The 26,394-nt window shown below is 43.4% G+C and overlaps 1 protein-coding gene and 1 long non-coding RNA gene across 10 annotated transcripts; one reads left to right on the top strand and one right to left on the bottom strand.

Annotated features, from left to right (window-relative positions):
* The first annotated feature begins 244 nt into the window (after nt 1-244).
* On the top strand, nt 245-25,109 carry LOC111839884 (myelin transcription factor 1-like). 9 transcript variants are annotated; one of them, XM_023804190.2, is made up of 23 exons: nt 245-362; nt 8,194-8,294; nt 9,344-9,398; nt 9,783-9,813; nt 12,519-12,781; nt 13,476-14,420; nt 15,011-15,145; nt 15,272-15,362; nt 16,242-16,346; nt 16,430-16,644; nt 17,702-17,901; nt 17,994-18,248; nt 18,387-18,541; nt 18,733-18,795; nt 19,999-20,067; nt 20,956-21,018; nt 21,295-21,378; nt 21,695-21,916; nt 21,999-22,090; nt 22,796-22,899; nt 23,437-23,580; nt 24,356-24,539; nt 24,739-25,109. In XM_023804190.2, the coding sequence occupies exons 1-22, from the start codon at nt 305-307 to the stop codon at nt 24,497-24,499; spliced, it is 3,594 nt and encodes a 1,197-aa protein (XP_023659958.2). In that variant the 5' UTR covers nt 245-304; the 3' UTR covers nt 24,500-24,539; nt 24,739-25,109. The 9 variants fall into 9 exon arrangements, with proteins under 9 accessions (XP_023659958.2, XP_023659957.2, XP_023659959.2 ...); XM_023804189.2 differs by having other exon boundaries at nt 24,701-25,109; XM_023804191.2 differs by having other exon boundaries at nt 24,359-25,109.
* Nucleotides 1,557-2,772, bottom strand: LOC111839886 (uncharacterized). Its single transcript, XR_002837208.2, has 2 exons — nt 2,312-2,772; nt 1,557-1,687 (listed from the first exon to the last, which is right to left on the bottom strand). It is a non-coding gene; the product is annotated as an uncharacterized lncRNA (long non-coding RNA).
* Nucleotides 25,110-26,394: the final 1,285 nt, after the last annotated feature.

Genomic DNA, 26,394 nt, shown 5'->3' with positions numbered 1-26,394 from the left:
TTGAGTTAAGTTGGGGTCAATTCGTGGTAAGGCCATTAACAAAAGTATCTATGAGAAATCTTAGTGAGATTCTCTTCTTTAGTAGTATAGTAGACCACATGTCCTTTGTGTTTGTTTTGAATGGTCATTGTTGAGGAACGCTTGGGAGGTGTGTGGTCGTGATTGGCTGTAAAAGTGGCTTCTCGGGCTCGTCTACTGACTTCTTGTCTCTGATTGGTTTGAGTAAGTGAGCCCCGCCCTGACTGGTAACTTGTCTTCTTACACGCGCAACTTTCGCAAGAACTAAGTAACTTCTTAGTAGTTGATGGTGGTTTGCAGAAAAAAAACCACCGCAAAGATGAGGCTCTGTGGAACTTTTCTAGGTTAGTACTCAAACGTTTTCTTTTCTTAACTTCTTTTCTTCACGTCTCAGTTTACGCCTGCGCGTTTCGTGCTGCCGAGTTCCAAAGCTGCCTTAGAAAGTTTCTTTCAAAGCTTTGATTTAGAAACTTAGCACTAATGTTAAATTTCACTCTTAAGACTTATATTTATATGAATTGTATAGAAAATGCATTGTATTATATTGGTACTTCTGTTCCGTACTGTTAGAAAGTTTTAACATTGTTAAATGGATAACCTGTTCAATGGATGCATTGTAATTTTTATACAGTCAGAAATTATGCATCTCGGATTTTTAACCATAGTATATTTGAAAACTGGCAACCAATATCCGCATTGATGTAAACTTTAAAATAGTTTCATTTTTAATATTGATGTTTAACAAGCGTGTCTAAGAAATAGTAGGCCAAGGATTCTGTGAATAAACCAGGTTAAAATTTGTTTGAATAAATTAAACGCTAATCCGATTCAAAAAGATTACCAAATCACACTGATATTAGACCGATTTCTTTTAAACGTGTCAGCGGGTGAAATGAGTTGTGGAAGAAACTTTGATACGGGCAACGCTCGAAGTTGTAGTTTACTTTTGACCTTCTCGAGTGCTCGTCCTAAACGTTTATCCCCTCCAGACACGAACAGACAAAGAAGACGCTGTTTCTATTGGGACTTGAGGCTCAACAGCGTGGGGACAGCCCGCGGACTTGTGAAAAGTTTTTTGTGTGTGTCACTGCGTCAGCTTGTCCCATCTGTCAGGGGACCGAGCCAGGTCGGGGTGCGTCATTCTCTCAGCTGGCATCCTATGTAATATTTATGCACGTCGGATCCTGTCACAATATAGTCACGCCGCTAATTATAGTCTGGAGAGACGAGGCTACTCATCTGAAACGGGGCTGTAGGCATTATCTCGACTGAAAAAAAAAAAGAAAGAAAGTACTCCAGCTGGTAACCTAAGACGTTCATACTCATTAAATATGCAGAACCTTAGAGTTTACTCTCTTAAACTCTTCAAAGAGTCGAGGGACATATTTTAGAGCATTTAAATATATGCAATCAAAAAAACGTGATAAGCAATAATTCCTTTACACTATAGAAACCGCATTTTTGCGGGGGAATATATATTTATAAGTATATATTAATTTGACATAGTTAGAAATTAAGTCGTTTGCATACAAAAAGAATGGTGTCACCGGGGTTGCTTTATTTTTGGATCTTTCCCTTTTCGAAATCCGTGTCTATGCAGCAATCCAGAGACCCTGTCCTTGGTACTGAAAACGGCTGTGAAGTGCGCTAAAACGCGCTGTCTCGGGTCCTGAAAGAAAGGGGAAAAGAAACTGCAAATCAAGGTATTTGGATTTGGGAAGTTTCCTCAGTTTAGAGGTATTTCTCTGCCGAACTATAGTTACGATTTGCAGTACTTTCATGTGGAGATGGTATTTATATCATCGTCGAGGCTGCGAGCGGTGGGTTGTCTTAGCAGCTAAAATGCTACGCTGACGCCGAACTGGAGTTCAGCTTAGATGCGTGACAAAGGGGTCGGTAGAGAGTCTGTTTGACTGCGATAAGAATTTAATAGAATTTCTGAATGGCAAAAGTTTGCTTTAAACGTTTCCAACCCGGTCGGCGTGGGAGCGCAAGATAAAGAATGACATTTGCGAGCATTTCTTTAAAATCGCTTGCACGAAATTGATTCATTATTATTGCTAAGATACTTAGTTTACTGTTCGCGACTCTGCTATTTGAACTACATAACTTGTGACCTAACAAGAAAAATGGAATACCTGAGGAAACATTTGAGATTAATACAATGGAGCTAATAATGGGCGCGCGCGTGTGTGTGTAGGCATATATATATATATATAATATACATATAATATACATATGTTTGTGTGTGTGTGTGTGTGTGTGTGTTTCACAGCAAAGTAAATGCACTTACTTGAACAGGAACTGCTGCATTAGTCGGTTATCTTCCGAAAGTCCTGAGTTCAGTCAAGCGTTGTCCTCATAAAATTGCGTATTGTACAAGGGAATAATCTTACGATGCCTTTATGATCCCAGTATAGTCGGATCTTAATCAAGAGGAGATTAGACTGTCCATTGTTTGAAGTGTTGGATAGTACCATTTGCTAGGAATTGTAGGGGGAGGGGAGCTTGGATAACATTAGTGACATATGCGGACTACTATGCCTGGAGAGCACATATAGTTATAAAATAATGACTATGTGAATTAAAGACCTTGCGTTTCTTATTTTGTCTTTTCAGTGTCGCTCGTTAAGTATACCTTAGTTTTAATCGAATTCGTCCACTTGTCTCACAAGTATGCCGTCACATTTATCGTGGCATTATAACGATACAGTGTATAGTAGGCTACAGTATACAAGAATAGACCATTCTACTCCAATCCGCCTCGCTAAAATAAATAGCTGTTTAGCGCATAGCCTACCTGTTATTTAACGAAATTGTACTGTAAAACGGAGATCATCCACAATCTCCAACAAGGATTAATCCGTGTGTTTACGTGCTACACTGGGGTGCCCGAAGCCCGTCCCATCTTATGTTGTATGGTTTACTACGGCTTTTCAGTGATGTCACAGAGAGGGAGGGGGGCTCATAAGGGAAAGGTAAGTCAATATTACGTTTTCATGCTGGCAAAGGCAGATGAAGCCATGTTTATTCCTATGAATAAGTAATAGTTAAAGCACCCGGAGATTTCCACCTTTTGTAGGGCGGAGACGTGGCGGAATTGTGTCCTCACATTTTTATTTGACCACACCAGAATAACGGTGGATGTTAATAACGAAAACCGAATCGGGAACGGACATATTCGGGACGTTGTGCAGGGCTTCGTATAGAAGTTCATGAAATAAAGACGAAAGGGGCCATTGCACTTGTCCAAAGGGAAGGCTTCTGTGGAAATCACCCTCTTAAGGTATTTGTTATATTTACTATTATAAAATTAAGTAAGCACACTTGAACAATTAAACCATTTTCATTGTTTGCGATCTACAGTAAGGCATAATTTCCATGCTGTGTTTATTGTAAGGCATGGTGTTTCAACCCAGTTCTTCTCAATATGTACATGCGATGTTCTTGTCCGCTGTAATGGACGCCCGGTGGGTGATCTTTTAAAGACGCCGACACACATTCTGCTTCTTGTCAAAGAACAGTCTATAAAGCCAGGCCTAATAGCAAGAGCTATTGCTACCGTGTTTTACGCAGCCACACTGGTTTGTTAATGCCGAACCCATCAACGCATATTCAAATAAAAGAATGTACTTCGTTTTCCAAATTTTAAAATATAAAGCAATAGTTCGATAACACCGTACTATTTTTACTGGAATTGCGGGTAATATTGTTTCCCGTTTAAAAGCATAGTGACAATAATATAATTATACCAATTTTGATGACTGCAACTTAATAATACAAACATGTTAAACAATATTTTTATGCATAATACCATCGTATAATATTTCTATATTTTATGTGCATACCGGTATGTGGAAAATAAGTGAAAAACGTCTAATACTGCTAATTTCATAATAAGGGGCTTTTTTAAAAAAAAATCTCTTTCGGGCTTATTTGTCTTTTGCGTGGCAGAAGCGTAACAGTGTCTCTAATACTTCCAAGAAAATAAACCTCTGATTCCTCGTTCTTTGTCTTATCTAGCTAAATCGGTTTCATTATACAATATTTTGTATTCTTCCATATCAAACTCTGGTATTATTAAGTGCCAATTGTACTATGACAATCCTAAAAAAATTACGGAAGTTCTTATTTATAGAAATTATATGTAGCCCATCGCGGATTGACGTCCCTGGTCAAAAGTTAGTTCCATGTGTTTATTTTTGGTTATGGCGGAACAATAACACCCGGCTCCTATAGCTCTAGGAAAGAAAAGTGAAAGGTGGGGGAGGGGGCCGTCATCCCATTTCCAGTATCGAAACACAAAATGTAAATGCTCTTCCGATGTCAACCACTCCCAGAGATAAACACAGTAAAGTCGCTGGCATTTAGTTTAATATAGTAAACTCACACGCATGATAAAACTGAATTCGGAAGGGTTTCACACATTTGCAGTTTTATTTTTTGTCGATGTGCAAACACATAATAATTAAAAGCAAAATAATAACAAGGCTACAAAAATGTAGCGAGACCAAGACAAAAGAATATTTTGCCTGCATTGTGACCGCTATATGACAATGACACGATTAACAAAAAAATCGCGTAAATATGGTTACCGTTGTATTAAAATAACGAATCGGTGTATCATCTATGCCTCGAAGAACAGAGAAGCGTGATGCCAAAGAACGGAAACTAGTTAGACGCCAACATATGGCTATCGCGCGAGGACGCCCCTGGCCATGTATAGCCCTGCCACCCAGAGTGCGCTCTCTGTGCTTTTAAGACCAGCCGTTAAGGATAATTATACTATTAAAGAAAAAATCAAGCCCGTTTTCCTTGTCTGTCTTACTTATTTAATAATCTCTTCCTTTCCCCCCAAAACATTTGCTGTATATGGTTAATAAATTTTGCCTAATTTAATAAGTTGTACAGTATCGATCAAATTATCTTAAAGGGTCGTTGTTTTTCTATACTGGCCAAAGACTTATTATTGAAGTACTTGTAGGGAGCTCGCAGTGTTCTTGTACAAAAAGAATAGGTCAATAATTAAATAGGCTACAATAAACCGCATATAAAACATTCTCTGTGAAAAGAAAGGATGACTACCGAGAGAGCTTAAAAACAGTCTTCATTTCTTCTACTACTTTACGTCTGATATCCATGATTTTTTTCCAGAATTTCTTTCAGTTAGGTTACATTTACATAATTTGCAAACTGCAGTTAAAATGTCATTCAGCTATAGAGGTATACCAAAGATAAAAACGCAACTTAAAGCAACAAACAGTAATAATATTGACTTCAATAGCAATAATTGTGATTTGTTTTGCATTTTTGTAAAAATGAAACCCAATTAGCGTTTTCTGTCTTCGTAAACTCGGATGGCCGTCGCGGTTAGTTTCCATTTTGGTTGTGGCCGTTCTACAAAAAGTGGGAACGTGATGCATGGAAGGTGAATCAGGCACCTCGCTGAACAGGAAAGCAGAACGCGGTCGGACTTCCGAGAGTTAGATGGGGGTCTCATCAATAAAACACGCGGTCGTCACCACAGCAACGGGCACGTGGGTCAGAACAGTCCGAGTCATCAATAAAACGTGTCGTTCGCAGCGTGTAAACCAAGAAGTCTTGGAATATGCAGTTGTGATGGCATGGAAGGAATACATGCAGGCGGTGCTGATTAATTCATATCCGGTTTCATCATCCTTATGCTGTAGTTAATAAATTAGCTAATACACACAATCACGCTGTAATACATGGGCTTTTTCACTGTGAATCTTACCGTGCTGTTCTTATTTGTCTATTCTGTGTAGCATATTTTACATTGATCTGTTGCTCAGAAGATGTTTTAATATAAAAAGACTTGTGTCAGTTACATATTTACAATATTACACATTTATGCACTGATACTTTTCCTAAACTATCCAGCTATTATCCAGCTTAAGGCCTGCAGAAGTGTGATTTGATTATCATGGCTGGTGGAAAATTGGATTTCATTTATAAAATGTGAAACTGGATTTAGGCGGTGGTTTCTCAGCAAATGGTTTCCACTCTTCCGGAATGAATTTACTTTTTACTCTTGCTCGGGATTTCCCCATTTGTTTCTGGCAAAAACCAGCGCAGCCAGATCGAACATTGCATTATCTGGAGAGACTTTACAGTTTTTCTCATTTCTGGTAATGGCATCCAGACTTGAAAGCAAATCACATGACATATAGCTCATCATGTGATTAAAGGGAAGGACACAAATCATATGAATCCCCACCTCATTTTAATATGATGTCTTGCTATTAGGATGGAAAGGGAGCTCAGCATGGCCATTATAGGCTCATCTTACCTCCCTCATCATTTTTGTGCACATAGTTAAATTCTCTGCGAGAAGGAGAGCCCTCCGGAATGACTTGGATGGACCTTTAAAGCTCATACCAAGGATGCCCTTGTTAAGTCCATTACAGCTCTTATATACCCCCACTGCCCCATCAGATGCATAGTTTATGAGTGGATGCTCTTTTTAAATGCTGCATGCATACTTTCCAAATTTACACAGTAACTCTCTTCTACCTAAAACTGTCAGGTCCATCAGCTGATGCAAGTAAACAGGAAAGCGTGGGTGAGCTGTTCTTAAAGCACAGTTGCTACATTAAAAAGATCTTCTCGGTCATAAGCTTACAAGATAACAGTTTAACACTGATATAAAGAGCTTGCATCAATTTAAGCAGCGTCTAATAGGGGTGTAATCTTACTTCCTGTAAAACAATACTCACCAAGTCTGTAATAACGGAGTTAGGTCCTGATATGTGATAGGGAGGGGGTTTGGCTGTGACCAGGCCATTTTTCTTCCTCTCCCCAGGAGCGCGGCATTAGGGCTAGATTTAGTCAAGACCTAAAACTAAAAGCCTGAACAATATCTGGAAAATCAATCAAAAATTGAAGGTGGTTGACAGGATCAATATTTAAATCAATAAATACATTTTCAGCAGTGTGGTTTATGACCATGCTGCACTTTCCCTTTAAGTGTGTCAGATGGCTGTTTAAGTGAGCAGGGGAGACGGATAGAAATAGAGCAAGCGAGTGTGCGCACGCATTAGCAGAATTAAAAAATTTTGACCGTGGTCCCATCAAATATACATCGGTGGCTATTGTGCAGTGTGTCAGTAGGTGTCCTGTCAGGGCTGTGAGCATGTCTGGTAAAGTGTATTGCATTTTCAGGCAGTGGGTGTTCTGTCTGACGTACCCCATTGAAATTGAGCGTAATGACTTCCCCCATCCGGGCAGCCGTGACAAGCTGTGGGGACAGTCATGTTGCATTCGCACTCATGCAATCAGTGCAGTCATACTGCATCTTCACACGCGCGTGCTTCACCTACTGCTGGAAATGATTCCTCAGCGGGGCTCTAAAAACAGGGGAAATGGGCTGGGCGAGTCTTCCACGGTGTCAGTGCACCGGGAGAGAGCAGTAGGCGGTCCCCTCAGCTGTGCAAGATGCTGGACTGGGGCTGCACATGCATGGGGGATGTTCACCGTGAGGCGTATCTTCAGCCCCGGAAGATGCGAGAAGCTCTAGTTTCGGAAGGGCTCCTATTGACACCACAAAGAGGGGCGCTGTAGCGATGGGGAGTGTATTGTAGAGGCGTAGAGGGTACAGGACTGTCATATTCAGGATTACCTGTTTGTTACATCATGCCACCCCCACATTCCCAAGGTTTCATCACCGGTGTTCCTACTTGGTAAAACATCCACATAAACCTTATTAACTGGTTTTCATAGCATCCTTTACCCAGAAGGCTGTTCTGTGGTGTCTTTATTTAGATCAACAAATACCTGCCCCCCACATAGGAGACATAGGCAATCGCCTAGGGCCCCATTTGAATAGATATTAATAAGTTTACGCTAGTTTTAGTATTTCGTTGTTTTTGATATAGATTAATCGAAAAAAAAAGTTTTTCACCCGCTCCGGGTGGTGGGTTGGGGTGAAGGGTCAAGGGAAACAGGGGTGTTCCTCAGAATCTCGGCTAGGGTGCCAGAGCACTCAGGACCGGCCCTGACTCATGCGGTTTGCAGCGGTACCTTTTGTCCAGCTCGCTCTGTGCCCTTCGCACTGACGTGTAGGTGCTGAGAAGTCCTGAGGGGGCCGGGGGACACCCTATATACTGCAGAGGCTGACGACTTTTAATGCTTGCTATGCTGTCTGCCGTCCAACAGAAAATGAGTTCCGAGGCAAGCTGCTGAATCAGAGGTGGACAAGGGGGGAAAAGATCAGCAGCTGCAGGTCATCAAGGGGCCTGCAGAGGGCGCACATCAAAGTGAGTGACGCTGCACTTCCTTCCTGCTGCCTCTGCATTTGCCTGTGGTGTGTGTGTGTGTGTGTGTGTGTGTACAGGGATGTAGGAACCATAGGGTGGAGGGGGGAGGGGAACATGTACTCCCCAATGTTTAATTTGGCTTAATTTGTCTTCCCCATAAATAGACCCTTACCTTTATATTATGTCATGTCTTCCCCAATAACAAACTCTCTCCTACACAGTGTGTGCCTGTGTTGGTTTATTTCTCTGTATATCAAGGGCATAGCTTTGGTTTCAACACGGATAGGGACCAAATCAGCCCTGAACCTCCCGCCCCCTTAAACACACATGTTAATCTCACAGTATTGGTGGGACATGTCCCTGCTGTCCATACCCAAAGCCACGCCCTTGGTGTATACTTTTTTATATCTAGATGTGCATGCATGTGAAATATGTGACCTGTGTATAAGAAGTAAGCTTGGGGGCCTCACTATCTGGGATAATGTACCCCTGGGGTCTGTAGGGCTGTACCCTCCCGGGGTCTATAGGGCTGTACCCTCCCGGGGTCTGTAGGGCTGTACCCTCCCGGGGTCTGTAGGGCTGTACCCTCCCGGGGTCTATAGGGCTGTACCCTCCCGGGGTCTATAGGGCTGTACCCTCCCGGGGTCTGTAGGGCTGTACCCTCCCGGGGTCTATAGGGCTGTACCCTCTCGGGGTCTGTAGGGCTGTACCCTCCCGGGGTCTGTAGGGCTGTACCCTCCCGGGGTCTATAGGGCTGTACCCTCCCGGGGTCTATAGGGCTGTACCCTCCCGGGGTCTGTAGGGCTGTACCCTCCTGGGGTCTATAGGGCTGCACCCCCTGGGGGTCTATAGGGCTGTCTGAGTATTTGTTGCATGTATGGCACTGTATTATCCACCTGCCCTGATGTGCAGCTTTTGTCCACATTTGACTGGCATAGCGGTTTCTGCTTTATGTGCCCCATCCATTCAGTTCGATACTCTGTGTGTCTCCGTGTGTTGTGTGGGTGTGTGTGTGTGTGTGTGTGTACGTGCCGTCATGTCCTTGGCAGATGAGCTTGGCCGGCGACGACAAACGAACACGGACACGCTCTAAAGGGACCCGAGGTGAGCTCCGCGCCACAGGCTGAGGATGCGGGATCAGTGGTTCATGCTTAAAAACCGACTGGCCCATCCACAAGCTCGTCTTAAAAGCACGGCAGGCATCGTTTAGCTTCCTGCTGACCTAAATAAGCCAGCTGTGCGCTAATGTCACCTTGTGGGCTTTTACAGCCAAATCCAGGCCTCTGGCTTGTTGTGTGCACTAGACATGGTTTGGCTGCAAAACGGATTCATGTACAAATATAGCTTAATTTTTTAACAACATATCTGCAGTTGTTTTACTTAACTGGGTTCTTTTCTACATATGTTGTACATTTGGAGTGAACAAGGCATTCTGATATCTGGACAGGTAACATTCCATAATTGTCACTGTTTTTCTCTACCTTTCAGTGCCTGTTGAACTCATAGGACAAGACTTAAGGTAAGAGGCCATTTTCATGGATATTTCAGAGTGACTACCCCAGACAGCACGGAGCACAAGGCCTGGGCATGTGCACACACATACATACAGACCAGCACAAAGGACAGTGTTATTGGCAAAGGATGTATTTGTTACGGTTGTCTGCTTAGAATCAGCATGTAAGGTCATTCACCTGGGCTGCTGCCTTCATTGTTTCTTCTTCAAAATATTCACTGTTTGATATTTGCACAGGCACATTTTATTGCATTTTATTGCTTTTTCTGTGTTCCTGAAGAGGTCCCTGGTTAATTTCCAACCATACAAACTCATGTACCCCGATGCTGACAAAGAGGATGAAACATGACCCAGTGGGAACACTCCTATCAAAGCAAAAAGCGAATTCTGAATATTCTAGCAATATTCTTTGGTTAATAATGATGATAATGGTGGTGATGATGATCATTATGATGATGATGATGATGTGTAACTGAGGCCCAGGGTATAACTAATCAAAAAAGTTACATAAATCTTAAATATGAAAATATAAAATATCAATAAACTGAAGTATTTCTCACACATACATATAAACACAAACCATAAACCCCAGCAATAGCAATGATAGACTGGCATGAGCCACATCACTCTCTACAGGAATTTAATTGAAAATGGCAATAAAATAGTGAGGTAGGTCAGTAAGAAATTACCAAATTATGTTAAACATTGAGTTCTACAGTTACAAGATTTCATGTCCCTTTATCCCCTAGCATTGATTGGATGAGCGACATGAGTCTAACAAATGACCTTGTGCCAAGCATGACCTACAGGGCAGCCTTATAGGCTAATTAAGACCATCATTATAGAGATGTTGTATTCATGACTCCCTTTACTAAGCCTTCAATTGTGCCATTGAGCACCCCTGTGGTCAGTATCTCATAAAGTCTCAATGTCTCCCCCTAGAGGCTGTGCAAAGAATAATTTCAATGTGTGTCTCTTTGCTTCCCCTTAGTGGCTGAGTCAGGCATTTATTATAGTGCCTTGACCCCTAAATAGTTCTTGATGAAATTTTTAGGTTTTATTAAGTATTATTAGTATAGAACATATTTTTAATTGGGTAAAAAAAACTAACCCATCAATAGGTAAATGCAGTAAATGCAGAAGTATGTGTTACTTTACTTTAGCCAATGTGAAGAAGGAAACAAAATAGCATCATCACTTTTGTGATGAACCGATAGGCTGTTAAAGGACCGTATGCAATGCATGTAAATATATAAATGGATATTGCTAGCATGCCCAGTAGATGTATCTCTCCATCCTATGATCCTGGTCTAGGTTATGGGTATATGGGGAGTGGGGGAATTCCAGCAGACATTGGATACACCCTGGACAGACTGCCAGTCTTATGCTCTTCAAATATGAAGAGAATACATATATTTTTGATATATAGACAGACCACTAATCAAATAGTAGTATATATCTTCTAAAGAACATTATGTATACTAGTGTGACAATAAGATAATGCATGAAAGGGGTATGCTATTGCCCGGTGATAGACTGGAATCCTGTTCAGTACGTCCCCTGCCTCGTGCCCTGAGCTGCTTTAGTCTCATCACTGCCCAGTACTGGATAAGCCGTTACGGGAGATGGACAGATGTTTTAAAAGGCCGTTCACTGTACAGTTCACTTGCATTTATGCCAGTGCTTTAAGACATGACCAAAACTATTTACAGTGCCAGTCAAAAGTCTGGGCACACCTGTGTTTAATGCATTTGTTTTTATTTTATCTACGCCATTCACATTATAATAAAAGGCCTCAAAGCAATGAAGTAATATATATCAAATGCTGCAACAATCAAGAGAAGTGTTCAACATCTCAGATTTTTCATCTCTTCAAAATAGCCCCCTTTTGCTGTGATGACAGCATTGCAGACTCTTGGCATTCTTTTAACCAGCTTCCAGATGTAGCCACCTGGAATGTTTCTCCAACAGTCCTGAAGGAGTCTCCACAAGTTCTGGGCAAAAGTTGGCTACCTTGCTGTTACACTTCGATCCAGCTCATCCCAAACCAGCTCTATAGGGCTTAGGGTGGGGGATTGTGGGGGCCAGGTCATCTGTCACAGCACTCAATCTCTTTCTTTGTTCACGAGATGATACTTACCACTAGTGTTTGGGAAGTAATTCATTACAGACAGAGGTGGAAAGGTCTTTTTGAAAAACAAATGATTTTCACTATATGTGTACTTCCTTTTGACCGGTACTGTATGATTTCTTACTTTGCCTAAGTATCAGTTTTCCAATACTTTGACATATTTGTCTTTTACAAACCTAAGCTGCTTGTCATTACTTCCATGAAGTGGCACTTTATTAGATAAGTAAAGAAGGACGCTCTAGCAGCATAACAAATCAAAACTGGAACAATTCAGTTTATGTACTGCAGCAATGTCAATCCTGGAAGTCGAATGAGCATTTTTTTTCATGCCCATTTCCTGTAAATGTGTCCCATCTGGCTCAGTTTGGCTGTAATGTTATCTGTATGGTTTTAGGTAAATGGTGGCACAATGATTTGTCAGATTAACTCAATGTCAATGTGTGCTGTCTTTGCCACTGTAGGCAGACCATAGAGTCTCCATGCAGTGTGGCCTTATGATGTGCACCATTCATATGTGTCTGTGTGTCTGTGTATGTGCTGGCATGTGATTCACTTTTTTGCTCCTACATCCCCTCATTAGTGGCCTTAGCAGCCCACCGCCCCGTAAGAGGAAGAATCAGGAGGCGGAGTCAGAGGCAGAGTCAGACCAGAGCCGACCCAACTCCAAAAAGAAGGCCAACCCTCTGAAGCTGGCCTTAGACGAGGGCTACAGCGTGGACAGTGACGGGAGCAGCGAGGAGCCGGATCCGAGAGAAGAGGAGCAGCAAAGGGAAGAGGAGCAGCGAAGGGAAGAGGAGCAAGCCGAGGCAGGAGAAAGAGCAGCGGAACCAGAGCTTGCCGAAGGTGGTAGTGTGACAAGAGTGACACGAGCCATGACACATTGTCAGGATTAGAGGGTTATAGGGGACACTGGAGCACCTACTGATGTTATGGCTGATAAGGGTGAAGTCAACCCTTCTGCGTCACGACTTTGCCCATCGCAGTTTCGATATATCGCGGGGGTCGGCACAAGAAGTTGTACAGGAATATTGGAATTTTTGGGGAGTGACGCAAAAGCCGCAGGCAAAACACGAAAGCCAGCAGACACACAAAAAGCTTAGTAACTCATAAATGCATGAACTATATGTACAATCTATATATAATAGACATACATATCTAGCAGTGATTTTGTGTTTCTCATATTATATTGTGTCCTGCCGCATGCTTGCTTTGCTCGCAAAGGGGACCAAAAAATTTCACAAGGTTTTTCCAGACCACGGGGGGCCTGCACCCGTAACCCCTGCATTGTGGAAGAGTTGCTTTCATGAAGAGAAAGTTCGGATTCTGTCAGAAGTCCAGCTGAAAGATCTTCAGACTGTTTTTAGTAAATGTGTGTGAAATCGCACATGACATAAATGAATCTTAGATAAAGGCATCTACTCAGATCTTGGCCAGTTACCCATAGATCTCCACACCCTCCTGACCTCTGACCTCCACTCTCTCCTGACCTCTGACCTCCACACCCTCCTGACCTCTGAACTCCACTCTCTTCTTGCAGAAGGACAGCCACCGATGGAACACCTAAGCGGAGAGAAGTGTAAAGAGGCAGAACCCTCACCTGCTGGAACCTGCGGGGCCGTACTCTCTGGCCAGGGCCACACTGAACAATACTCCAGCCGTCACGAGATGGCAGCCAACTCACTGCTTCACCTTGGCCAGGTTGCTGAAGCATGTGACGCCAACAGCAGGCCCATGCCCCTCCAGCTACCGCCCCCCCAGGAGAGGGACAGTCAGGAAGTGACTGCGATGACCGAGGAGAAGGAGGAGGACATGACACATTCACCCATGGCAGACAGGGCAGATGGGCAAGCTGGGAAGGGTGAGGAGCAAGAAGAGGAAGGCGATGGAGAGGAAGAGAGTCAACGTGCAGGCCAGAAAGACAACTCAGACCACCAATACTTCAGTGGCGGCTACTCAAATGTACCAGGGGACAGAGTGCAGCCTGGGGAGAACCTTGCAGAGGAAGAAGAGGATGATGAAGACGAGGAAGAAGGCAATGAAGATGGCGATGGGGAGAACTGTGCTGAGCCTTCTGTTAGCATCAGTGGTGTGACAACTCCGGGGTCTGAGATGGTAACACAGGATAGAGGGGGCCAGCTCCCTTTCGCTGAAGAGGACTACGTTTCCCACAAGGCCATGCCATCCATGGTTATTGAAGTGCGGTCAGAGGGCTCAGAGAGAGAGGAGGAGGAGGAGGAAGATGATGGGGAGGAAGAGGAGGAAGATGACGACGAGGATGACGAAGATGGCGGCCCGTCGCAGCAATCCGTCCTTTCAGATGATATAGAAATGTATGACATGAGACGGGGTAACCTGGGCCTCCTGGAACAGGCCATCGCCCTCAAGGCCCAGCAGGGGTCAGACACGCCCAGGCAGGGTCACGGGGACGAGCAGATGGGCAAACGCACCGACGGCCAGCGCAAGGGTTACTCCTTTGGCAAAGGTAGGGCCTCGTTCAGACACCCACGCTTCTTCAATCTCTTCTGTTTTTAATTATGCTTCGAGCTTCTAAGGTAGCTTCTAAGGTCGCTTTTAAGGTTGCTTTCTGGTGAATTGCCTTCAGTGTCAGCATACGGCGAATCAAAGCAACACAGACAGCGACACGAGAAGGAAGGGATGAACTGAAGCGAGCCAGAAAGGAAAAATGCATTTTTGTTCCCAGGCACACTACCTGATGGAGAAACCTGAAGGTCTTCATTGTGTTTTGGCATCGGGCCAGTTTCAATTAGCCCACTGCCTTGCTAATAATGAGCAGGGCTGTGGTGTGGCTCCCAAATTCCAGGGATCCCAAGCCTGTTCCTGTCAGTCTGCTGTGTATATAAGTTTGCAGCCAGGCAGTACCTTGTTAACATTGTCTAGATGGAGAGGATGCTGAATTGGATCAACCATGGGCAAATTTAATTTAATCAATTTAAGTGCTAAAGTCGATTCAATGGCAAAGACGCAATTATTTGCACACCATTGTTGCTGAAAGTTTTCGTCTTTCCTGAGCTGATGTGTGTGGCCCCTCCTCCATCTCCCCCGCCCCCACAGAAAGCTCTCGGGCAGAGAAAAAGGAGGTCAAATGCCCCACCCCTGGCTGTGATGGAACGGGTCACGTGACCGGACTGTATCCCCACCACCGCAGTCTGTCTGGCTGCCCCCACAAAGACAGGATACCCCCAGAGAGTGAGTATTCGCTTCCACAGTCATCCACTGCTGCTTTATGAATGGGGCAAGATCCTGCAGCACAGAGAGTGCTTCCCACTGGAGGGCATTTCGCAGTGAAATAACGTTCTGTGTCTCCTCGCTCAGTCCTGGCCATGCATGAGAATGTGCTGAAGTGTCCAACGCCTGGCTGCACAGGACAGGGACACGTCAACAGCAACCGCAACACCCACCGGAGGTAGGGCTCTCGGTGCCTCATTGTCTGAAGCAGACAGAAGCTCTGCCTGGGTGTCTGTGAATTACACCTGGAGGCGTCCAGCTTCCCCTGCCCCCTTGTGGTGAATTGTGAAAATACAACCATTTCTTCACTGTCAGTTGAAAAACACGCATCTCCAAAAATGCATTATTCCAGCACTGTGAAAAAACACATTTTCTCAGAGACTTCTTTACAAAATAAACCTAAAATAACGTAATGAGGCACCCATAGCACCACAAATAGAAACCTATCTTTAGGAAGCCATCAGTGTACGGTTTAATGTTTTAAATTGACTTGCGTGGATTGTTGTCAGCAGGGCAATACACAAACTAATGTCACTTTGTATTCACATTTAACAATGATGTTCGTTAGCTAGCTATTAGGTAACAATGTTACAAGTTGTTAAAATAAGCAATTTAAAGTAATCCATACAAACAACCCTCATGAATACAAATATTACCTAGTACAAATATAAAAATCACTTAAATAGATGCCTTCATAAAACATCTTTTCATTGGTTAATTATATTCAAACACTATCTGTAGACAGAGGAGAATGGATGTATAGTAAAGTATAGTAAAGTATAGTATAGTATAGTATAGTACAGTATAGTACAGTATAGTATTGTGTCTTTTTCTGTTGTATATGTACAGTTTTATGTCACTTTTACGTATGCTTCTGTAGCGCTCTTGGAATTTACTTTGGGATTAATGAAATACTACTACTACTACTACTATTACTACTAAACATACGCGGTTTTCAACGGACAGTGATGCTTTGCTACAAACAGCAGGCATCTTCAAGTCCGAACACTCCCTGTCCTCAGTGCTTGACTTTAGTCTGTGTCCCCTGTCCTCCCAGTCTGTCAGGGTGCCCCATTGCAGCAGCAGAGAAGCTGTCCAAAACTCATGAGAAACAGGTGACACCCCAACCCGCAGGGAGCCCTCATTCGGACAGGGTCCTCAGGTGAGCCCTGCCCTGCCTCGTGCCTCCACCCCCCAATCAGGAGAGAATCCACACCAGTGCTCACACCTCTCTGCATCCCATAGGCCAATGTGCTTTGTAAAGCAACTGGAGATCCCCCAGTATGGCAGCTACAGGCCCAGCACTCTCCCCGCCACCCCTCGGGCCAACCTGGCCAAGGAGTTGGAGAAGTACTCCAAGGTCTCCTTTGACTACGCCAGCTTCGACGTCCAGGTCTTCGGGAAACGGATGCTCGCTCCGAAGCTGCAGCCAGGAGAGATGTCACCGAAGGCACTGAAATGTGAGGCCCTTCTCTCACTGCGACTTTTATTGAAGATTAAAATATAAACAGGTTACCCATAGCAGGCAAAACCTGCATACATCACATTTAATAAGATAATGTAACAAAAGGTAGCCTTTATTGCCATTGTACAAGTACAACGAGATATAGTGTGTGGTTCCCAGGATAACAAAAATATAAGACATTTACACACGACAGAAAACATTTACATAAAATATGCAGTAAAAAATGTGCAAGAATGTATGTGCATGTACAGTACTGTGCAATAGTTTAAGGCAGTCAAAGAAAATGTTTATGGCTATTTATCTTGGTAGTAATTGTATATCTGCTCAGAAAAAAAACACAATTCAACATTATAAGGTGTGCAATTTAACAGTGACACAAGAATTCTGTGTGTTCTTCAAAAATAAACGCTATGCCGTTGGATAGCTAGATAACTTCTGTTTTGGTTCCAAACCCTCTCCTCAGAGGCACCTCAGTCATTCTATGTATTCATTACATTTCTCCGCCAGCTCGATTAATTAATTATGGGGTACTGATTAGCCAAACAAGGTGGGATTGTGGTTGAGTCAAAATTCATGGCTGTTTTGGACAGTTGCTGCAAATACTGCAGTAATTTCAGGATAGGTTTTGAAATGGCTAAGCTGACACACTTCGACAGACAATATCATAGTTTTACACCAACATGAAGATCATTTCAAACGATTTCTGTGAATACCTTTGAAGACTTTGGCACAGTACTGCAAGTTTGCACATGTATACAGTAGCAATATATCATCGTAATAAGGTGCAATTGATACATTATAAAGTGTTTATAGTCCAAAAATATGACGAGCAATGTACAATATAAAATAAATATTAAAAATATCAGTTAAATATTTACAGTTCACAATATAATAAGTAATGGTTGGTTCTGCAAGTGAGTTTTAGGAGAAGCTGCTAGTTGTCTGGTTTAGTTTAATGCTGGCTCAGTCTAAATTCAATCCCATGGTAAATCTGCTCTGAGTTTCACAGTCTGTTACTCAACCTGGTTCTTGTCTGGATCTCTGATTCACAGCCAAACCGTCTCCCAGCCACAGCCTACCGGGCGGCTACGCCAAGTCCTCCTCGTCCTCTTCTTCCTCCTCCAGTGGGTATGACTACTCTCACGATGCAGAGGCTGCGCACATGGCCGCCACAGCTATCCTCAACCTGTCCACACGCTGCTGGGAGATGCCGGAGAACCTCAGCACCAAGCAGCAGGATGCCGTCGGCCAGGTCTGCTTCGGAAACCTCACCCCCCATGCCATACCTTAGCCCCGCCCCCTTCCTGTCAGTTTAACACCAGTGACCTCTGCTGCCCTCTCTAGAGCATGGACATCGAGGTGGATGAGAATGGCACGTTGGACCTGAGCATGAAGAAGCCTGTCAAGAAAGAGGGCTCCAGTCCTGGGGTGCTGTCCCCAGAGCCTTCCTCCTCTTCCTCATCCTCCTCCTCACAGACCCCAGGCAGTAGTGGAATAAACGCTTCGTCTCACTCAGGACACACCCACAAGCAGGAGGAGTGGGAGGGGCCTCTGGACTATACCACACCCAATCGCCAACGAGAGGAGGAGACAGAGGAGGTCAGCTCCCTGTCCTGCTCCCTTCTTTTACCTGGATTTCTTGCTGCTATGTACTTATGAATTGATACTCCATAATTTTTGTTCTTGAGGAGAAAGTGCTAAATGTACGCTAATTTTACTGGGTCTTGTGGGATGCAGGCACAGCAGGCCGAGCAGTCTGAAGCTGCATCAGATGACGATGAGCACGAGATGATGGAGGACAGCCTGGAAGACAGGAAGTACCCCGGCGAGGTCACCACACCCACCTTCAAGGTCAAATTCCAGCCCAAGGACAACAAGAAAGACATTTTGCTGTGAGTCCAAACCTCATATGTATCCATTGCGGTTCATAAAGACAAGAACTATCATAATGCATACATTTACCTGCACTAAAGTCAGCACATTATTTTGACTTAGGCTGCCAAATACTGCCTCAGGGACAGGAAGTGTAGAGTCAGTATGAATACCTCTGACGCCACCTGTTGGCCACTTTGACTTCCTGCAGGTGTCCCACTCCAGGCTGTGATGGAAGTGGTCACATCACTGGAAACTATGCATCTCACCGCAGGTAAACAAGCAGACTAATAGGCTAAAATAAGCCAAATGTGGATCTCCCGGCCTTAAATCAAGCCGCTGTTGGTCTGTCCCCTCTTTAGAGGCAGTCTACATAACAGGATCACAGCTTGTGAGAAATGACCACAGCAGCTCTAGATAAAAGTCTGTCTAGGAGATATTTGTTGAATATAGATGCCAGGTGTTCTGGCCTGTTATTATACGGCTTAAACAGCCTAAACATCTGTTGTAGTGTTACCATCCCAGCCTTGGGTGCTGTAAAACTTTCTGAAATAATTATTCCCAAAAGAAAAATGAAATAGCAATTAATATTGTTCAATAGAAATATGTTGATTACAAATGCTGACTCCAGCAGAACTATGTATGCAAATCAGTTATACCTCAAAAGTAAGGCCCCTCGCACAAATCCTAACCCCCCCTCATGTTTATAAATGCACATTCTGCTATAACACATAATAGGCAATATAAGGGTTTTTAAAATTCAGATATAAACATCCATAGCAAGTGAAGGTAGTACTATTAAGCTTAACCTGAAAAGATTACTTGTGTTACATGGAATTATATTGGGGAAATGGAAGTTTTTTTTTTTGGTAAGTTTGATGATAAATGTATAAATTTCTGTAAATTGTACTAGCAGACAGGAGCACTGCTAGAGATTTTGGGCTCCCAGCTCAAGTCCAATTCAGTTATGTTACAAATTTTTCAGGGGCCCTTGGAATCGTCCTGATTTCTCTGCACCTTTACGCCACCCCTGTTAGCAGAAGCTGAGTGAATGTTTTTATCAGGAAGCTCATCAGCTTTTTCTTTTTGGTATCTCCTATGTTATGTTGACACAAGCCCACCCAGCTTCTGAATGCCTGCTCTGTCTTCCTGTGCTCTGTGATTCCGGCACTGTGCATCCCTCTCAGCTCAGCCTGTCACAGCTAGCTGGGTGTCACTAACTGTGGCGCGTCAGCCACCGCGGACATCTCTGTGCTGCCGGCCTGCCGCTGGCTGGCTCGCACAGCCCCAGGCGCTAAAACGCTGGTCTCACCCAAAAGCCGCTGTTCAGATCAGCGCGAAAGACACAGGCAGCGCTTTTTAAAAGGGCTTAATTATCCTTTCGTTGTGTTTCCTCAAACTGCTCTGACAGAATACTTACCCCTCCCACGATTGTTGTTCCTTTTCCCTTCTTGCCTTCTCTCCTTCTCTCTCTCAGCCTGTCTGGCTGTCCTCTTGCTGATAAGAGTCTGCGGACCCTCATGGCAGCCCACTCTGCTGAACTCAAGTATGTCTGCACTGCACTTTCCCTCCTCTGCTCCGCTGCATTGTTAACTGCAGATACTGCACCGTTAACAAAGCCCACTGCACTATTACTGCATTGTTATTCTTACTCCCTCTCGGCACCATTTCCACACTGTCTCCCCACTAATAATTCAGGGTTGCCAACTCTCACGCATCAGGCGTGACACTCACGCTTTCAGACTCCCGCGGTCACGCGAAAAATCTTAAGGCAAATCTATATTATTCCATTATAAAACTAAAATTAGCTGCATCAAAACCGTTGCGGTAGTTTGCAGATCCTACAGACTATTTACAAGGTAATAAAACTTGCGCAGACTTGCCTTGAAAAGCTCGCGCCAGCCAGCTGACCGAAGTTGGTGACACTGATAATTATATTTACTGCTGTCTTATTATTACTACTGCTGCTTGCAGGTATTTCACCACTAACTGTGCTTATTCTGTGTTAATTACAAATACTGATACACTCTGCTGTTGCTGCATGGACTGCTCCCTCTCCACTGTTAACTATGCTTGATGTAATATCTATTATTACTGTGCTGCTTGCGATTACTTCAATGCTAACGGTGCTCATTCATTTGAAATTGCTATTACTATTTCCCTCTTCTGTTGATGCTCTGTTACTGCTACTCTCTGTGGCTGCTTCACTGTTTCACTTACTGCCCCCTTTCAGATTTAGCTGCATTAAACATGATCCTTGATCATTGATCATTTGTTTGCTGGAACAAAATCTATGTTGGACAAGAAAAAAATAATCGGTAGTTAATGAGTCTGGATCTTGTGTAAGTGGTGAAATACATTTAGGGTTCAAGTTAATGCTGAAGTACAGAGCTTTTGAAGGAAATGTAATAAATATCCCGCCTGTTCCTGACAGGTGCCCCACTCCAGGATGCGATGGTTCAGGTCACATCACAGGAAATTATGCCTCCCACAGAAGGTACGTTGCTGGGAGAAATGGGGCTCCCATTTCTCTCTTTTGACACTCAGTGGGTCTCTGATCCCTTCTTCAATCATTTCACTCAAAGGACTTAGAATTTTACTTCTATTGACTGGCTCAGTGTTCCAGGTCTCCTCATCTTTAATTATAATTACTTTTTGGTTGGTGGGATTATTGTAGAATAAGCCTTACAACCTATTTTTTTCGCCCCACGCCAAAACCATTTTGAAGGTAGTCCCTGTTTCCTTTAGTGAGATTTGTGGTCTCTTCCTTCAGTCTGTCTGGGTGTCCACGTGCTAAGAAAGGAGGGATGAAGACCACACCAACCAAGGATGACAAGGAAGACTCGGAGCTTATTAAGTTTGTACCATTTAACTGGTAGCTTGTGTAAAGGGTGGTATAGTGCAAGGGTCATACACTCCATATGGTGGGGTAAAGGATGGCCGACGACTGACGGTTGTAATGGTTGTAAATGCTTCCTTTGTGGAGTGACACCTTATGCCATGCCTGTTCAACTTAGGTTGGTGTTTTCTTCAGCCTTTACACCGAATGGTGAAGGCAATACTGAGTGATGGACAAACTGAATGTTTTGTTCGGTTGTCTTCACTCATGTTTCCAGCTGTCTCTCCCTTCCCTTTGGCTCCTGCTCTGCTTCCAACTGTTTCTATGCCAACAGATGCCCAGTGCCAGGCTGCGACAGTCTGGGCCACATCAGCGGCAAGTACGCCACCCATCGCAGCGCCTACGGTTGCCCTCTGGCGGCGCGTCGGCAGAAGGACGGCATACTCAACGGCTCCCCCTTCTCGTGGAAGTCTTTCAAGACCGACGGCCCCACCTGCCCCACCCCAGGCTGCGATGGCTCGGGACACGCCAACGGGAGCTTCCTCACCCACCGCAGGTGAGGCCAAAGGAACACATTCCACTGCTCAGTACCTGCTTCTCTGGGATGTTGCATCTGACCCGTGTGTTTGTTCTCGCAGCCTCTCTGGCTGTCCCAGGGCATCCCTAGCCAAGAAGAAGGCCAAATGTCCAGGAGAGGAGTACCTAAGCACCAAGTTCCGCTCCAGCGATGGTGAGCAAAGGCCCTGGGACTGTCTGTCAGGGTGACGTCACCGTCCCTAGCAGAACTCAGCTAAACCTTAACTGATTCCTCTGGTCAATGAGTTTTTACTTCCTTTTTGTCACACAAATCAAAATAGGTGAATCTAACGGTAACTGTATGCTTCTTATCGGAATCTCCTTTTGAAGCAAGGATTTTGCGTGACAAATGATTAAACCTTAATGGTGAACGAGACTCATCTAAAAGGTAGACGTGTATGATTTTATGTATCTGGCCTTAGAAACATCCTGCTTAAGGGTCCAGCAGAGTCAACAACCATACTGGGACTCCGCTAGCCTTCATATCATTTTTCCATATCAGAGATGTCCTCTGGCGAAACAGACTTATACAGACTTATACTTAGATTTATACAATTCTGTAAAGCCTGAAAAATGTTCAAAAATAAAAATAAAATGTTTTTTTATTTTTTATCTTTTACATTCTGAGTGCATTTCTGAAATCAGCATTTAAAGAGTTTGTAAAAAAAAAAACACCACACACAATTGTTCTTTGACAAAATCTTTGTTGCCCAGTGTTATTCAGAAAATTGCCACCAGTGAGGTCTACAAGTACATTAGTTCCTCGTAGCTGGATTGTTCATTAGACATGTAGAAGTGTCATTTGATTCTTAAACCTTCACTACTGGTTCTTTATACTTTTTTTTCCTCCTGTTTTCAGTTCTGGATAATGATGAGGATATCAAACAGTTGAACAAAGAGATCAATGAGCTGAACGAATCCAATAACGAGATGGAGGCGGACATGGTCAACCTTCACACGCAGGTAGGCTCTGCTTCTCCACCTCATCTACATTACTAACCCCCGTCCTTATTTTTGTCTGTGAATAAATCCTATCTGCCAACTGCCATTATCTCAGAATACTTTTTTGTCAAGGACAGAGAGGATCTTTAGTGAGTGGCATAAAAATATCAAAGGGCACCTTCCCTTTGAGCATTTATCCTGAAACATGAGAAACAGTATCCCTTATATGTGTTCTGAATGAGTCAGAATGTTATCCACTGTCCTTTCTTGTGTGCATGACTTAGAAGATGTCATAGTGCCCCATATGTGGGTGGGGTAATGGTGGTCTGATGGATGTTACAGTCAAGGTAACATGGTTTGAATCAGAGATATAGCACTGAATCCTATTGGATTAGATCAGTGTTTCCCAATACAGTCCTCGGGGATCCACAAACATTCCATGTTTTGCTCCTGGGAAGGGGCTCAGAGGGAGCAAAAACATGGACTGGATTACTGGGAAACACTGGATTACATCATTCTTAAGAGCAAAACAGCTAATGGTATTTTGTCTCGATGCAGATCTCCTCCATGGAGAAGAACCTGAAAAACATGGAGGAGGAGAACAAGGCTATCGAGGAGCAGAACGAGGCACTCTTTGTGGAACTGTCAGGCCTCAGCCAGGCGCTGATCCGCAGCCTCGCCCACATCCGACTCCCCCACATGGTAAGCGGCTTGTCCCCGTTCGTGACAGTGGGGGTGACAGGGTGAGGGTATGACTTTGGGTACCAATATTGTGGGAGTGCCATGTGTGCTTAGGGGAGCAGGGGGTTCAGGGAGGATTTGGCCCCTACCAATGAACCACAATCAATATCGAAACCAGCCCTTGTGATAGGGGCTTGTCTAATGATACTTTATTGATCCCTATGGGGAAATTCCCTTTTCTTGCTCTCCATGACATACATGTAGGTGAGAGTAAGCTCAGCAATGAAGGGCAGCCACCTGTAATGGCACTCAGGGAGCTGGGGGTTGCAAATATCAAGAATAAAAATGCTTCAAGGGCCTGCAGACATGCTGAGGCTGGGGTCAAACCAGTGACCTTCCGAACACTGGCACCAAGGTTTAGCCCACTGAGCCACTGCATTACACTACACTGCATAATTAGGGTCAGAGTTAGCACTCAGTTGTCATGCTGTATACTGTAGGTCTGTCATACCTCATGTTTATTACACCAAACTCTATTTTTGCTTGATTTTCTTTGTACGGATGTTATGGAGTAAATCAGTTTCACAGTCACTAGAAGGGCAGTTACCGTTATAGCACATCAAATCTAATGTCACATATTCGAGCTGGCAGTTTCTGCAGTAACAATCATCAGTCAAATGGGAGAGAGCGCTCTCTCTTGAATACAAAACAGGTAGACTTAGGGCAAGAGTGTTGAGAAGAATTGAAGGTCAGTGCTGAGTTTTTAACAAATGTCTTTGCGTTTTGCCCATGACAGCAGGAGCCAATCACAGAGCAGAATTTTGACACCTATGTGGACAGACTGATGGATATATACACCAACAAGGAGTGCTACCAGAACCCTGACAACAAGGCTTTGCTGGAGACCATAAACCAGGCTGTGAAAGGGATCAAGGTCTAGAGAATATGACAAGGAAATGAGAGAGAGTGAGAGAGACAAGGTATGGGATACACAGATGGCCAAATGGCAAATAAAAAAGGGCATTCAGGTTATATATGCGACTGTAGAATTCCTCCAAAGTTAAAGAGCATTCTGAGAGAGAATTAAATACAAAAAAACCCAACAGGACCAAAATCCATACTTGCTGCTCTTCATTTTCAGGGGCTTGGCGGAACAAACCAAATTTTTCTCTTTTTCAGTTTCAAATGTTATTTTCTCTTCCACAACTTTTTGAGGAGATGGTTTGTCAAGAACAAAGCGCGCAGACCTGATGCAGGATATGGGATTTAGCCTTACAGACAAAGAGGACTACATATCACGCCCCAGCTCGTCGGATTGGGTGGGAGCAGAAACCCAGCACTCTCAGATTTAGGATCTTATGCCCTTGATGTAGCTGCGGTGCACAGCAGCTTCCTTTCCGCCACACTTACACGAAGACCTCCAGCGTAGCGTTTGGCCTCAACAGACTCAATGACATGCACCTCGGCCTTAAACTCCTCATTTACCTGCCTGTCTGTGCTGCCTCTTTGTAGCTCTCTTCCACAACGTAGCGGCGTTCCTGCATTTTGGGGGTGGGGCTGGAGGGGTATGGGGGGGGGGGGGCAAGGCAAAAACATGGGTTAGGGGTAAATCTCAGCAGAATTTCGATTCTCTGTGATGACCACACCTTCTTGAGGCTGTGACAGACAATATGTGCATGCACGCATCTGTGCTTGGCACTGACCTTTAGTGAGCAATTTGAAACAGCGGAGAAAATGTCCTTTCTACCATGAAAAAAGCTGTGACTGTTTAGAGGACGAACGCAACCTCTTCACCACGCAATGGTACAAGACAAAACAGAACAGACTACGGACCTGACAAGCTTTTCCTCATACAGAAATATAACTATCTATCATGTAAATTAATTCCATTCCCATCTAGTTCGAGGTACTTATGATCATAGAAATTGCACTTCATTTGAAGAAATAGTGAGTAGTTGAATTATTGTTACATAAATTATTTAAGTTGAATCTGTGAATGGTACGATGTAATTTATTCATTCTATTCCACGTTACGTTTTCTTATTTATTTTTACCATGCCTATTTATTGACTTATTTAATTGTTCTGAAGGATAGCATGCAACTTAAGATGTTAATGTATTTGAACTGGCTAAGAAGTAGCGAGATATTGTCCTTTGTGTCAAGAATAAAAATGCTATTTACGAATTTCAACCACAATGAATTATTTTATATATCATATTTTTTAATTTAGAGAATGGGATTTTTAACTTCTTTTTTAAGTGCAAATATTTTATAATGGACCAAGTTTGATAATTTTTAAAAGTTATCATTTTTGTTGATATTATTTATGTTTTCCGTTAAAGTATTTTGACACCCCCTGAATTCAGGAAAAAAAAATGAAATTATGTATTTATTATTTATTTGATATTTAAAGAACAATGAACCGTAATATTGTTAGATATTTATTTTGTAACGTCTGTGTTTGTGATGACTGCGTAAAAATAGTTGATATCTAAATAAAAATCACAATCAGAACAAAGGGCATTTGCCTTGAAGTTTCTGCATGTTCTACTTCGCAAAAGCATTTTCTGTTATCAATACAGAATTATTGATAGTTATTATTGTAGCTCCCCATTTTTATTTTTGCTCTTCTGTGTTATCAGTTCTATCTGAACACTAAGAGTACGTTTGCAGTAATTCCTTGTACATCTGTGATAGTGAAGTTTTTAAGAATTACTAACATGCAGATATTTTTTTCAATTGCATCATTCAGTTATTCATAGGTAGTACACCAGAACCCCAACTGGGAATAGATCAAGCAAACTTGAGGTTACAGGTCCATTATACTGTCTAGT

This window comes from Paramormyrops kingsleyae, chromosome 8, assembly GCF_048594095.1.
Source record: "Paramormyrops kingsleyae isolate MSU_618 chromosome 8, PKINGS_0.4, whole genome shotgun sequence".
NCBI lineage: Eukaryota > Metazoa > Chordata > Actinopteri > Osteoglossiformes > Mormyridae > Paramormyrops > Paramormyrops kingsleyae.
This window is presented reverse-complemented; position numbering and strand designations above follow the sequence as displayed.

What these genes read in the sequence shown, in the direction of transcription:
- LOC111839884 (XM_023804190.2), top strand. Translation starts at nt 305, where the DNA reads ATGGTGGTTTGCAGAAAAAAAACCACCGCAAAGATGAGGCTCTGTGGA. An exon ending in ACGCTCTAAAGGGACCCGAG is followed by an intron (nt 9,399 to 9,782) that starts GTGAGCTCCGCG and finishes TCTACCTTTCAG; the next exon opens with TGCCTGTTGAACTCATAGGA. An exon ending in GAAGACTCGGAGCTTATTAA is followed by an intron (nt 21,379 to 21,694) that starts GTTTGTACCATT and finishes CTATGCCAACAG; the next exon opens with ATGCCCAGTGCCAGGCTGCG.